The sequence below is a fragment of the Selaginella moellendorffii genome, unplaced genomic scaffold, assembly GCF_000143415.4.
Source record: "Selaginella moellendorffii unplaced genomic scaffold, v1.0 SELMOscaffold_8, whole genome shotgun sequence".
In the NCBI taxonomy this organism is placed as follows: domain Eukaryota; kingdom Viridiplantae; phylum Streptophyta; class Lycopodiopsida; order Selaginellales; family Selaginellaceae; genus Selaginella; species Selaginella moellendorffii.
This window is the reverse complement of record NW_003314269.1, coordinates 1,625,259-1,638,158: the sequence shown is the minus strand read 5'-3', so window position 1 is coordinate 1,638,158 and position 12,900 is coordinate 1,625,259. Positions and strand designations below refer to the sequence as shown.

Here is a 12,900-nt window from a genome sequence, read left to right as displayed (position 1 = left end):
AAATGGTAAAAGAGACGTCACTCGCGATATGGATGGACGCCCACGATTGCAAGGTTTGAAGGAGCAGCGAGCGAGGGAAGGCGGAGAAGGCGCTCTTCGCGATTTGGCATCGATCGATCCGGTAAGTAGTGCATTGCATTGGAAGGGAATTTTGGGAGATTTGGCTGCTCTCAGCGCTGCGAATCCGTGCGATCAGGGTTTGCGTGGCCTCAAAATCTCGATTGCCAGCGCCCTAAACCCAGGCGCTTCGCGTGATATTGGCATTTCGATGATTTCATCAAGCTTCTCGTCTTGATCGATCGTCTTGTCTTGTGTCGATGGATTTGCCTTTTTTTTTTCTTGGTTCTTCCTTCTTGGTGGTTTTCTTTAAGAGAGCGACTGGACTGGCATCCTTTTTTTTTTCCCGTGTTATCGCAAAAGAAATCTCGCTAACACGATGACCACTTTCCGCTTGAACAGGAAGAACAACGAGATGAGCATGAGAATCCCGAGCAAGGAAAGAATAAAAATCCAGTCTCTCAAGAACAACCATCATCTACTAGTCTGCCGGATCGTCCTTGGCCCGGACCACGCAAAGAAGCTGAGAGCTTGATTCCAATTCCAGCACTGGAGTGGTCCTGTCGTGATCAAACGCAACGATCCAGCTTACGTGCCAGGAACTTAAGCGCAGGGATGGAAGATCAAACAAGAAAGGAAGAGATATCTGCAAAAGTGGATTGGACAGGCTAGATTTCCACAGACACAGACACAAGCGTCTCGGTGATCCGGTGGTAGCATCCTAGCCGTTGGTGTGGTTGACGGCAATCCATAGGAAAGCAAAGGTGGGAGCTTATTTAGCAGCGGGTGGATAACGACGATTATCGGCCGGTATATTAAACTTTGACTGGCACAGAGCCTCCAGCAGCAGCGGTGCCGGAGCCGAGCAAAGCTTTCCTCGCTCTCCTCGGCTCTCTCGCTCAACTCGAGAGAACGGGATCGGTGCGTCAGGGTGTGAGAAAAGAAGGAAGGGGGCTGTACCGGGATCCTCTTTTTCGTAGATAGCGAAGTTAGCTCACCCGCACCGGAGATGCATCAGCTTGCTCTCAAATTGTGCTCGTCCACGCCATCGGCACAGGTTTTCGCGCAGCAGCAGCAACACAAAAGGTGCCTGCCGGTGGCGACTTGCTCCAGATCCTCGTCATGGGAGACCGCTAGAGGCTCCGAGTTTAGGGGCAGGTCCATGCATGCCGAGGTCAAGAAGATGAGCGTTTTGGGGTTCAGCAACAGGCTCCAGCTGCCGTCTTTGGTGAGAGCACGCGCCAGTGGTGAGTTTTTCTTTCCTGCTTTCTCCTCTCCTGGCTCTCCGAGCCTGATCTGATTGATCCCGGGAGTGCTCCATCGCTTCTTGGGGGCTTAGATCTTTAAGGCATTGATCTACTCACTGGGTTTTCCATGCAGACGGTGAGATGCAAGAATTTGTCGACAAAAAGTCGTCTTCTGGAGGAGCAGTACTGCCTTATGTGGCAATCGCGAGCTTGGGAGCATTTCTGTTTGGCTACCATCTCGGGTATGGCTAATTTCTGGCACGCTTCGCTCTCAATCTGCTCCTCTGGACAGGGTTGTAAATGGAGCTCTGGAGTACCTCGCCAAGGACCTTGGCTTCGCTGGCAACGCTGTTCTACAGGGTAATGCGTTCTAGAGCTCCTCCTGCGCTTTCAGTGACACGTTCACACTTTACAGGATGGGTTGTGAGCTCCACGCTGGCTGGTGCGACTATTGGATCCTTCACCGGCGGATCCCTGGCTGATAAAATCGGCCGCAGGCACACGTTTCAGCTCGATGCGTTGCCGCTCGCAATTGGAGCATTTCTCAGGTCAATCTCGTTTTCTTATCGTTTTACCAGCACTTAATATTCGAAAAGTCGCATGCAGTGCAACAGCGACCACTGTGCAGGCCATGATAGCAGGAAGGTTTCTGGTGGGGGTCGGAATAGGAGTCACGTCCTCTATTGTACCTCTCTACATTTCTGAGGTTGGTGTCACCAAAGATCACTCAACTTAAACCTTAGCTTATCCGGCAAGTGCAGATTTCCCCAACTGAAATCCGCGGAGCCCTCGGCTCGGTTAATCAGCTGTTCATTTGCATCGGTATTTTGGCCGCACTGGTTGCTGGGTTACCCTTGGCTGGAAATCCTGGATGGTAAACTTCAGCTTTGCGATAGAAAATGGAACTGAAAATGACCCAAGTCTATGATGCAGGTGGCGTTCTATGTTCACTTTGGCTACTGTACCGGCGATTCTTATGTGGCTAGGAATGGTGTTCTCTCCTGAGAGCCCAAGGTGGCTGTATAACGTAAGAGAGTTTTTTTGGAGGTTTCTCTCTTTCTTACAACATTTTAAATGCAGCAAGGACGGCCTGCCGATGCCGAGAAGGCCATTGAACGTCTGTGGGGAAGGGCCAGAGTGAATGATGCCATGGCGGAGTTGAGAGGTAGCGGTAGCAAACAGGATTCTTCTGAGGAGAGCGCTGGCTTTGGCGACTTGTTTAGTCGACGTTATCGCAGAGGTATGACAGCCTTTTCCTCATTTTTCTTCTTTGATTTAAATCTTTTGTGGTCGATGCAGTTGTAGGCGTTGGGGCAACGTTGTTCTTGCTTCAACAGTTTGCTGGTATCAATGCAGTTGTTTATTACTCAACTGCAGTGTTTCGGAGCGCCGGCATCACGTCCGATGTTGCAGCGAGTGCACTCGTTGGAGCTGCCAACGTCTTTGGTACGCGTAGCTCTCCTCTGTTTTCTTCGTCTAACTCGACACCATATCAGGAACTGCTGTGGCCGCATCACTGATGGACAAACAAGGACGCAAAAAGCTTCTAATCACAAGTTTTGCGGGAATGGTAAGGCCTTTCAAGCTTGTCCCATTCGCTGATCTTATCCGTCGTGTGGCAGTCAATATCAATGCTCGTATTGGCCCTTGCTCTTTCATGGAAGGCATTGGAGGCTTACTCTGGATCCTTGGCTGTTCTGGGGACTGTAACGTAAGTGCAATCCTTGTCTCATGATGTTTGTCTCTCTAACGAAAACTATGGCGTTTCTTTCCAGATATGTTCTTTCTTTCTCGCTGGGGGCTGGTCCTGTGCCCGGTCTACTTCTTCCGGAGATATTCGCGAACAAAATCCGAGCGAAGGCTGTTTCACTGTGCATGGGTGTGCACTGGGTACGAAGAAGAATTGTCTTGCTAGCTTGTGTGCTAATGGGATACGAATGCAGGTGTGTAACTTTGCAATTGGGCTCTGGTTCTTGAGTGTCGTCAACAAGTTCGGCGTGAGCAAAGTGTACTTGGCCTTCTCTACCGTGTGCCTTCTGGCAGTGATTTACATTGCAAACAATGTGGTGGAGACCAAAGGACGGTCCCTGGAAGAAATCGAGCTGGAGCTCACGCCTGCTGTCTAGCAAAAAGAGGAGAAGCTCTGAATGACAATTTTGCTCTATGAACTGTTTGGAAAAGCTTTCAGAAAAGAGCAGATTTTTTTGATAAAACATGACTAAATCTCCGCCGTCGATCAAAGTTCATCATAGCCGTCTAGTTATACGGCTCTGAAAACCAGGTCTGCTTAGAACGACGCCGAGAGAGAAGCTCGGATCATGGCCAAGATCCACGGCAATGCAGTCTTTATTGCAATCCCTTCCTCCAGCGTCGAGCAGCTCCAATGGCAACCAAATATTTGAATAGCCATTCTTGCCAGAAATTTGATCCTTCGATAAACGTTAGGGAGTTTCTTAAATGAACTTTAGCACACGTCTTTCTCGCTTTGTCGAAGAAGAGCATAGTTTTGTTCGCCATCTCGTTCTTGCTCCGCAATTGTTCTCGGCAGCCACCAAAAAAGCTTTTCCAGCTAGAAAGGACCAATCAAGGTCCTCCTTTGCATAGAGGAGCGCAACAGGAGGCACCTTCTTGGTCTTTTTGGGAGAAGGCTTCATTGCTTTCTCTACACTTCTAGCAGACTCTGGCGCAGGCTCGGTCGGAATGGACACTGGCAGACTTCTTCTGTGGCCATGCCTACCGAGTCCCTCCAAATTTGTCCTAGTCTTGTCACCCTGTGGATAGATGCCTTTACCTGGGACACCTGAGCCCCGAGGAGCTCGACCAGCTGTGCCACAGCAAAGATGTACCAGATGCCCGCTTTCACCTGCGGTTGCTCTCAGATTTCGCCCGAGAGCTGCTGCGGCACGACTTTGCCGATTCGCACGAAGACGATGAAGTGTGGGAGCCGTTGGAGCGGTCCTGGGAGCAGTTTTGTCTTAGCAAGGGGATGATTGTGCACCCTCGTCGCTTTGTGGATCGTTGGCAGACTGAATTGGAATCCTATCCTCTGGAGCCCCTCTGCACTCCACCACCTCTCTGCTTCATTGTTGGTAGCGCATGCTTTGATCTATTTTCCTTTGCCTGAGCCAACTTTTTGCAACAGGGGACAAGCTGACAGGGATGAGCTCTCCGGCACCCGGATCTTTTGTTCTCTTCTCCGGTAGGCTTCAAAGTCTCCTTTTTGTTTTGGACCTGGGACGGTGTCCTATCCTTTTATCGTATCTGGGCGTACTAATTGAATCCTTCAGGAAAGCATGTCCTCAACATTTTCGATCTTGTCTGCAAGTTGATGGAGAGCGACTATTTCTTGTGTTTGCCCGTGGCTGGAACCTCCGGAGGGCCAGCGAGGGTCATAAAGACGTGCAGGAGAGAGTGGCGAGAGCATATTCAGGGCTCATGGGCAACAGGAGTGCCATAGGCGAAACATATGCCAGGCGGACGCCGTACTTTTATGATGACATTTTCTTCATGCCGTTCCGCGTCAAGGAGGCGAGGCTTTTGCGCCGCGGGGTGTTCTACAGCCACCTCCTGCGTTTGCTGGTGCTGGAGAGGCCCCCAAACTCCACCCTCCCGCACTACCACTCGCTCCTCAACTGTGCTACTCATGCGCGCCTCTGGCTTGACCGTTGCGACCTTCGAGTCTACTACGACCTCAGCTTGACGTGTACGTCTATTTTGCCCACTTGCTTTGTGAGGCTAACCGTGATCAATCGTCTGTGACGACAGATGGTGAAATATGCACGAGAGGAGCTGCGGCAGCGGAAAGTCAGGTAAACAAGTAGTGCACTGGTCAGTGTTTTCAAACTTGCTTTTCTTGTTTGTAGGCTCTTAAAGACGGGTACCTCGTGGAGCGGGGCCCGTCTATACTGGAGCTTAGCCTGAGGCAGGCCGCCATAGTGGTGTTCTGGTACGTAGAATCGGAGGATGTATGTAATCCAATGCGTTGATCGTATCAGGCACAATCTTGGAAAACCATTCAACATGCGTCCAGAGGATTACAAGATTCCAGAGGAAGTGGAGCGAGGCAACGAGATGTTGTGGAAGGGAGTCAAGCAGCTGGGGCATACATGCAGTTTTGATAAACCTCTGCTTTCCCGACTGATGTTTGCGGCGTCCGTGTACATTGGTCGTGTCCCTTGGGAAACGGCAGCAAAGAGGAAATGGCTGTTCTGGCATGGTGAGCCCAAGCAGATAGACAGGAAAGCCATTTTGAATGCTCTACGTGAGAAAGACTTTGTCTTTCGCATGCGTCCAGGTTGAAAAGTACATTGTCCAACTTGAGATCCCGGTGAATAATGCCCCTTGAATGCATCTCCTTGACTATCTCAGTTGATTGGCATATTAGATTTTATTGCAAATGTGACTTTGAACCAAGAGCTACATTCTGGCTCGGGTGATTGCGAAGAGTGAGTAATCCTCTCCTTCAAAAGTGCTATCATTAGATTGCTACTAGAGAGTGACAGACTTGATTGGAAATACTGGCAACTCACCTTTGGATACAATTGCATACGTTGGACTGTAATCACAATATTCTTAGCATGGTCAATGATATTACAATACGGCTTTTCGGTCTTTTTTGGGTTGGACTTGGCTCTCTATGCCCTCGAGGTTGATGCTGGTGCATCACATATTGATTGTCACACATGAGTGACCTACTCACTTTCATTCTTCTCTCTATTGTTGGTCCCAGAACAATAAAATAATCCACCATTTTCACAAAAAAGTTGCAAAAGCTTGACAAATCATGTAGTATAAAATCAAAACTCTCAAAAAGACAAGAAGCTGAAGAGGAAGACTTAGAAAACAAATCAAACTTGTCAAAAAAGTTAGTAGTATTGCCCCAACCAAGAGGGTGATGCAATCCAATGTATTTAGCTATAAGTTAGGAACATGCTACATTGCAAGGTTGCAAAAATCACTATCTTTTCCAAAGTATGTCTCTTAGCTTGTTTTGTAAAAAGTTTTTTTATATATATAAGCAAGAATAAATGTTTAAGATTTATGAGTGAAATTTTTTATTACCACATTAGTAATAATTTTCTGTAGATTTAATAATATAGTTAATATAAGATTATAAAAATGTTTACAATTTATAAACACAAGATTAATCTTATTGAATATCAATACCATTAGATGGTAGAATAAATTAGAATATACTAGGAAGTGTTTAGGAAAGTTTGTAAATTATAAATACAAGATTAATCTAAATGAATAACAACGGTAGAAAACCCTTAGAATATCAAAGCATATTTTAGGTATATCCACTACCACCTACAAGTTTGCTAACCAACCTTTCAAAATATTAATGAGCATGTTTTTCACAGTGACATAGTTATTAAAGTTGAGATCCAAATATCCTCAAGTGTAACCTCATGCCATAGCATAAATCTCCACTATATTAATATCCACTTGGTTTGCAAGGATGCCTTCATGGTTGAGCCTCTAAAACCACTACCTCTTTATAAAATTAAGGCAAAGAAGAATTTTCAAGAGCATTTATATTACTTGTTTATATTAGATTTTTTATATCTAATGGAATTTACCAATGAACTCAAAACAGTTTATATGGTGATTTATCAAATATTACAAAAAAATAATGGATTGTATTTCAAAGTATACTTATATAGCATAACATAGCATGAAATTTCATATTAGTAGTGTTTAATTATTTTCATTTGTTGCAAGTAAAAATTTCTAAACTAATGCTAGACAAAGTATCTTAAACCGCTAATGCATAATGTGGCATGAGAGAGATATTTTTTTAGTAGAATATTATGGTGTAACATAAATAGTTATTTATAAAACCCATATTATAATTTGCTCATTTAGCAAAAGTTTGAATTAAAATATATTTTCATCAATTCAATAAAATTTTGAATAAAGTTTTTATATTTTTTTCCTTTAATAGTAGATTATAGCATAAAACTATTGTTCAAGTATTATTATTTATTTTGTTGAAAAATATTTATATGCTTAATCATATATCATATTTTTTAATATGAGCTCTATTTTATCTATGTTTAAAAAATATTAATATTTAATTTAAATTGTTAAAAAAACAAAGAATACCTTACAAGCATAAATCTTTAGCAAAGATAAAGCAATTAAAGAAATAATATAGGACAAAACTCAAAGGCATTGCAATTAAAGAAGTAATTATTTATATCAATTAAGGAAAAAGTTAAGTGTATATGTTTTATATTCACTCTCGACATAAATTCTAAATTATAAGGATTAGATCTAAGACCATTTAATATTTTTTATTTTATTTAGTCTTTTAGCTTATTAATTGTTCTTCCACTAAAAATTTATGCAAAACAAATGCAAAAATCACAAAGAGCACCAATGTAAATACTAAAAAAACTTGATTTCAAACATTTTTTTAAAACAAAAAAACTGTTTAAAACAAAGATATTATCCATAACATATATCAAAAGTACTACTAGTGAAGAATAAAGTAAAATTTATGATAATGGTATTAGAAAGGTCTTAGGTTTGATTTTATTAGTTGGTTATATATTGAAATTGATATTTCTTCTAAGGGGTAGGGTATTAAAAGAGTAACTCTTTTAGGAAAGTAATGTGATAAATTGTAAGTAACAAAAGTGAATAATTAATGAGTTTGTCTATATAAAAGATTGTGTCTTTTAACTTATTATTTTTTACTATGCTGCTTATTATTGTATGCAAGCAAATTTATCTAATCTTTGCAACTATTATCCTCTTCTACCAATTAATTATAGACTACATAAAATATTAATTTTTTATCAATAAAACGTTTTAAAATTGTTGAATATCAAAACTAAATCATCTCAACTTTAGAAAATATATTATGTATAAAATATTTAAAGTATAGTATATATGACGCGCTCTTGTAGAGCAGACATTGAAACCCATCATTGGAAACGAGGGCAAGAAAAATATTCGAAATGAGACAAAAGCTCCAATCGCTAAAAGCAAGATAAAGCCACCAATTGCTAGGAGCGAGACAAAAATACCAATCGCAAGAAGCGAGACAAAGATATAATGTTAATTATTAAAGTATGAAAGACATATAATAATAATTATTTTGCAACATTAACGAAAATCATGTGCGAGTGGTGGTGCGCATGGGGTTCCACTTGATCTTTGGAGCTGTGAAACGAGCAACACACCCATCACCAACACCAAAATCAAGATAGTGAACGCCCCGTTCCTCTCGTCTCTTCACAGCATCGCCCAATGGTACATTCAAGGACCTAGCATTGAGCACCTTCTTCACTGGCTCACACTCGATTTTCATGCTAGCGCTCGTCTCAAGCACCTTAAGACTCCTCCGCTGCTGTGACGCCTTTCTTGCTGTGTTGCAAGGCTTGATCGCCCTTACCACTGTCTTACTGCTTTCCTTGTTTTCTTTGTGGAGCTCAATCCTCGCGACTTGATCTTTGCAGTGATCCTTGCAGGGTTCTTTGACTGCATATCCCTTCTTGTGCAGCTTGATCCTCACGATTATAGGACCCCTCGACTTGTCTTGATCCTTGCAGGGTTCCTCTCGGGCATCATTTCTCCTTACCTTCTTGAGGGGTTGGCCATCTTTGCATTCCTCCTCGCGCTCTCTTTTCTTACTTGCCTCGCCAGCTTCGGCCAAAGCCTCCATGAGCTCGTCGTTGTCAACTATCAGCTCCTTGATGACGGGCATACCGCCGTGCATCTCCACAAAAGTACTCGGCATCTTTTGCCCTTGATCCTTGCAGGGTTCCTCTCGGATGTCATCTCTCCTTACCTTCTTGAGGGGTTGCCCATCCTTGTGTTCCTCCTCACGCTCTCTTTTCTTATGTGCCTCGGCAGCCTCGGCCAAAGCCTCCATAAGCTCGTCGTTGTCAACTATCAGCTCCTTGGTGACGGGCATACCGCCGTGCATCTCCACAAAAGTACTCGCCATCGTTTGCTTCAATCCTTTACCCTGATTTGCAAATGCCAATTTAAAGGGAAGATGGACATGGCCCTTAATCTAGACCGTCCAAAACGCCACGCGGCAGAGTTTAACCCTCACGCAAAAGGTTTTGGAAATTTTAAACAAATAAAGCAAAAGGAAGAAATAATTAAATCTATCAAAAAATGCCATAAAACCAAACAATCCCGAGAACCTTTCGTTCTTCCTGGGAGCATGGTAATTTTCCCTGCTGATTTTGAAACAAAACTCTCTGCGATGCAAGAACGGATTCTGGTTGCTTCTAGATGAGCCAAAGATGGACCTTTGAGCTCCGACCCCGGGAGAACGTTTGCGCTGAAGCCAGCATTCTGGGACTGAACAATGAGCTAGTCGGGAATGGTGACAAGAACCTGAACTTTCGAGCAGGGCAAGGCCCGAAGAATCGAGGGATGAGCATCACCCTGCAGCGGCTATGTGCCAGAGTTGGAGGACTTGGAAGAAGATCCACGACAAGCTCTGCCTTTTGGTTAAACCTCAAACTTGGGGCACGAGCAAGCAAGACACCCGTAGTCGGCGACAACCACGCCAATCCGAGCCTCCGTGTTGCCTTCGTCAACACCTTACAACATTTCTGGCTTCCACACATTAAGTAGTGAGTAGTGAGCAGCCTTCTCTGCACAAGATGATCAGCGAGTCCAAAAGCTTTCGTAGCATCCGAGTGTGAGTCGTACCAAGAGATTGGCGATGGCGCCATTAAGAGTCTTGGAGATTTTTGGGCGCATAAAACTCAGTCCCTCCGAGTGTCTGCTTAAAAAACTCTAAATCACGATAAATTTCTTGTGTGGCTTCTACAGCGTCTTTGAGCACCTTGCTCTTGTGTTTGCAACGATCGAGGCAACAGGCGAGAGGATTTATGAGATGCATCGAGCACATCAGACATTGCAAAGATCTAGCGGAGCTCATTAGCATCCAGCGGGATCTTTCGTGCTGCTTGGACGATGTTTATGCGGCGAATCTAATGATCCAAGCGTATGGCAAGGTTGGAAGGCCAGACTATGCTCGCCAGGTATTCGATTCCATCGCCAACGACCGAAACGTCTTCTCGTGGAGCTTGATGCTCTCGGCCTATGCCCAGAACGGGCACCTCCAGCATGCCAGGGAGATATTCGACGCAATGCGAGAGACGAATCTCGTGGAGTGGAACACAATGCTCTCAGCATATTCTCAAGCTGGGAATCTTGCGGATGTCCAGGGAATTTTCTTCCAGATGCCGGAACGCAACATCATCTCGTGGAATTCTTTGCTTTCTGCATATGCCCGTGCGGGGCATATGCAAGTGGCGTTTGAGATCTTTGACAGCATGCGAGAATGGAGTCTAGTTTCGTGGACGGCACTTTTGTCAGCGCCTGTGCAACACCGTGACTGCAAGCTTGCGTGTTTTGTTTTCTCGTCAATGCCCGAGTGGAACATGTTTTCTTGGAATTTGATGCTTTCTGCGTATTCCCAGGCGCATGGTGTTCACAAAGCCGAGAAGTTTTTCCAATCGATGCCCGAGTGGAATGTGGTGTCGTGGAATACAATGCTCGCTGCTTACACCTCCGATGGTTTGATTTCTAAGGCAAGAGAGTTTTTGCATAGACTAGAGGAGCGAAACATTGCCACATGGAACACCATGCTGTCAGGATTTGCCCAGGTTGGGGATGTGTACAAGGCCGAGCAGACTTTTCAAGAGATGACGGAGCGGAATTTGATAACCTGGACAACGATGTTATCTGTCTATACGGAAAACTCTAGGTTAGAGCAAGCAAGAAATGTTCTATGTTCAATGCCGGAATGGAATTTACCGGCTTGGAACACCATGCTTACAGCGTATGCCGCATCAGGGCATATGCACCATGCAAGAGAATTGTTTGCTAGAATTGGCGGTAGCAACATTGTGACATGGACTGCCATGCTCTTAGGCTACGGTCAAACGTTGAATATCGATAAAGCAAGGGATTGTTTCCAAAGAATGCCGGCATGGAACAACGTCGCGTGGAATTCCATGCTGGCGGTGTATGCCAACTCTTTTCATTTGTCACAAGCAAAAGCTTTGTTTGATTCAATGCCAATGCCGGACACAGTCTCGTGGACCACTCTTCTCGTTGCTTATGCAAAGCTGGGTCATGTCGAGGAGGCAGAGCAAATGTTTCGCAGTATAAAGGAAAAGGATGTTATCGCGTGGAACGCGATGCTCGCAGCATATGCCTTAAACGGCTATTTTGCTCGGGCTGCACATATGTTCGTCGCGGAGATGGTCGAAAGGGATATTGTGTCGTGGAACGTGATGGTGTACATGCGAGGGCTGAACGGACAGACCCGGCAATCCACAAAGTTGTTCCAATCATCCCCGGCGAGGGACATCGTGTCATGGACCGCGTTGTTGGGTGGATTTGCACAGAACAAGCAGCCGCACCAGTTGATCCAGCTCTTCCACTACATGAAACTCACGATATCTCCAGACGACGCGTGCTTCGCCAGCATCCTACTCGCATTTACCCACACGGGGGATCTGGAGGGTGGTCGCGGCTGCTTCCGCTCGATGACAATGGATTTCGGCATCGCCGCAACCAAGCAGCACTACTGCTGCCTGGTGGATCTTCTCGGCCGCTCGGGATACTTGCAGCAAGCGGAGGAGCTCATCCGCTCAATGCCGTACTCGCCCGATCTCCTCGACTGGATGAGCTTGCTGGGATCGTCCCGGAGCCACGGGGATCCCGAGCGAGCAGCAGCGGCGGCGAAGATGGTGTTGGAGCTGGAGCCAAGAAACGCAGCCGCGTTTGTGCTGCTTGCAAACGAATCAAGCGCAAGAATCTTTGCTAGAACAGCTGAGAGTAGTAAAAAGCCACACTTTGCCTTGTGAATTTGTGACCAACCAATGTGGGGAACACAATCGATTAAAGCGAAGATTTTTTTACCCATGAAGAAACTTTGATAAAGCGTTCAGTTGTGTAGATCATGTGTCGGTGATGTGATGGATTCCTCCTTCGGAGAAATAATACTATTATAGGTACGAACATGTATCGTTCTATATCAATCACAGTGGGCCCATACACGCACCGGACGCGGTGGAGTCCTCCGCGTGTGGGCATTCCATTCGCCCACGCGTCGCCATGTCGTTGGCTCTCGGCTCCTATATAGTCTCGCGACCCGGCCATTGGAGGAGTATCAAGTCCAGGAGTTCTCATTGGTGTGGATCAAAGTCCGTTGGGTTGAGAAAGTTCTTAGTAATCTTTGCTTCATAGTTTTTGCTCTCTAGTTTTTGTTTCACAATGTCGATGATGGAGAAGATCAGCGAGACGCTCCACATTGGCGGGCACAAGAAGGAGGAGGAGCACAAGAAGGAGGACAAGGCCCACGCCACCGGCGAGCACAAAGGCCACGACCATCCGGCGGGGGTTCCTTGCTCCGGATCCGGGGCGGTGCCTCCTCCAGCGGCCGCGGGGTACAAGAAGGACGAGGAGCACAAGGCCGGGGAGGAGAAGAAGCACGAAGGGTTCATGGAGAAAATCAAGAAGAAGAAGAAGGACCGCAAGGAGCGCAAGGAAGGCGAGGACAAGGGCAGCAGCAGCAGCAGCAGCGATTCGGACTAGAGATTGTTTGTGA

General features: G+C 45.5%; 3 protein-coding genes across 3 annotated transcripts; all 3 read left to right on the top strand.

Moving 5' to 3' along the window:
- The first annotated feature begins 29 nt into the window (after nt 1–29).
- LOC9635350 (plastidic glucose transporter 4) lies at nt 30–3,538 on the top strand. Its single transcript, XM_024672173.1, has 14 exons — nt 30–121; nt 460–1,304; nt 1,438–1,546; nt 1,597–1,664; nt 1,720–1,852; nt 1,911–2,010; nt 2,066–2,178; nt 2,238–2,331; nt 2,385–2,544; nt 2,604–2,750; nt 2,801–2,874; nt 2,927–3,015; nt 3,080–3,194; nt 3,248–3,538. Exons 2-14 carry the CDS (start codon nt 1,067–1,069, stop codon nt 3,428–3,430), a joined length of 1,623 nt encoding a protein of 540 aa, XP_024527941.1. The 5' UTR covers nt 30–121; nt 460–1,066; the 3' UTR covers nt 3,431–3,538.
- A 6,630-nt stretch (nt 3,539–10,168) lies between these two features.
- LOC112345398 (pentatricopeptide repeat-containing protein At4g02750-like) lies at nt 10,169–12,157 on the top strand. Its single transcript, XM_024672089.1, has one exon. It carries the CDS (start codon nt 10,169–10,171, stop codon nt 12,155–12,157), a length of 1,989 nt encoding a protein of 662 aa, XP_024527857.1.
- Nucleotides 12,158–12,566: 409 nt separating this feature from the next.
- Nucleotides 12,567–12,887, top strand: LOC9635349 (protein SRC1). Its single transcript, XM_002967272.2, has one exon. It carries the CDS (start codon nt 12,567–12,569, stop codon nt 12,885–12,887), a length of 321 nt encoding a protein of 106 aa, XP_002967318.1.
- Nucleotides 12,888–12,900: the final 13 nt, after the last annotated feature.

Bases quoted from the DNA above. Each gene is read 5' to 3' on its own strand.
- LOC112345398 (XM_024672089.1), top strand. From the start codon at position 10,169: ATGAGATGCATCGAGCACATCAGACATTGCAAAGATCTAGCGGAGCTC.
- LOC9635349 (XM_002967272.2), top strand. From the start codon at position 12,567: ATGTCGATGATGGAGAAGATCAGCGAGACGCTCCACATTGGCGGGCAC.
- LOC9635350 (XM_024672173.1), top strand. From the start codon at position 1,067: ATGCATCAGCTTGCTCTCAAATTGTGCTCGTCCACGCCATCGGCACAG. The intron at 2,875-2,926 runs GTAAGGCCTTTC...GTCGTGTGGCAG, and splicing joins TCACAAGTTTTGCGGGAATG to TCAATATCAATGCTCGTATT. The intron at 3,016-3,079 runs GTAAGTGCAATC...GTTTCTTTCCAG, and splicing joins GCTGTTCTGGGGACTGTAAC to ATATGTTCTTTCTTTCTCGC.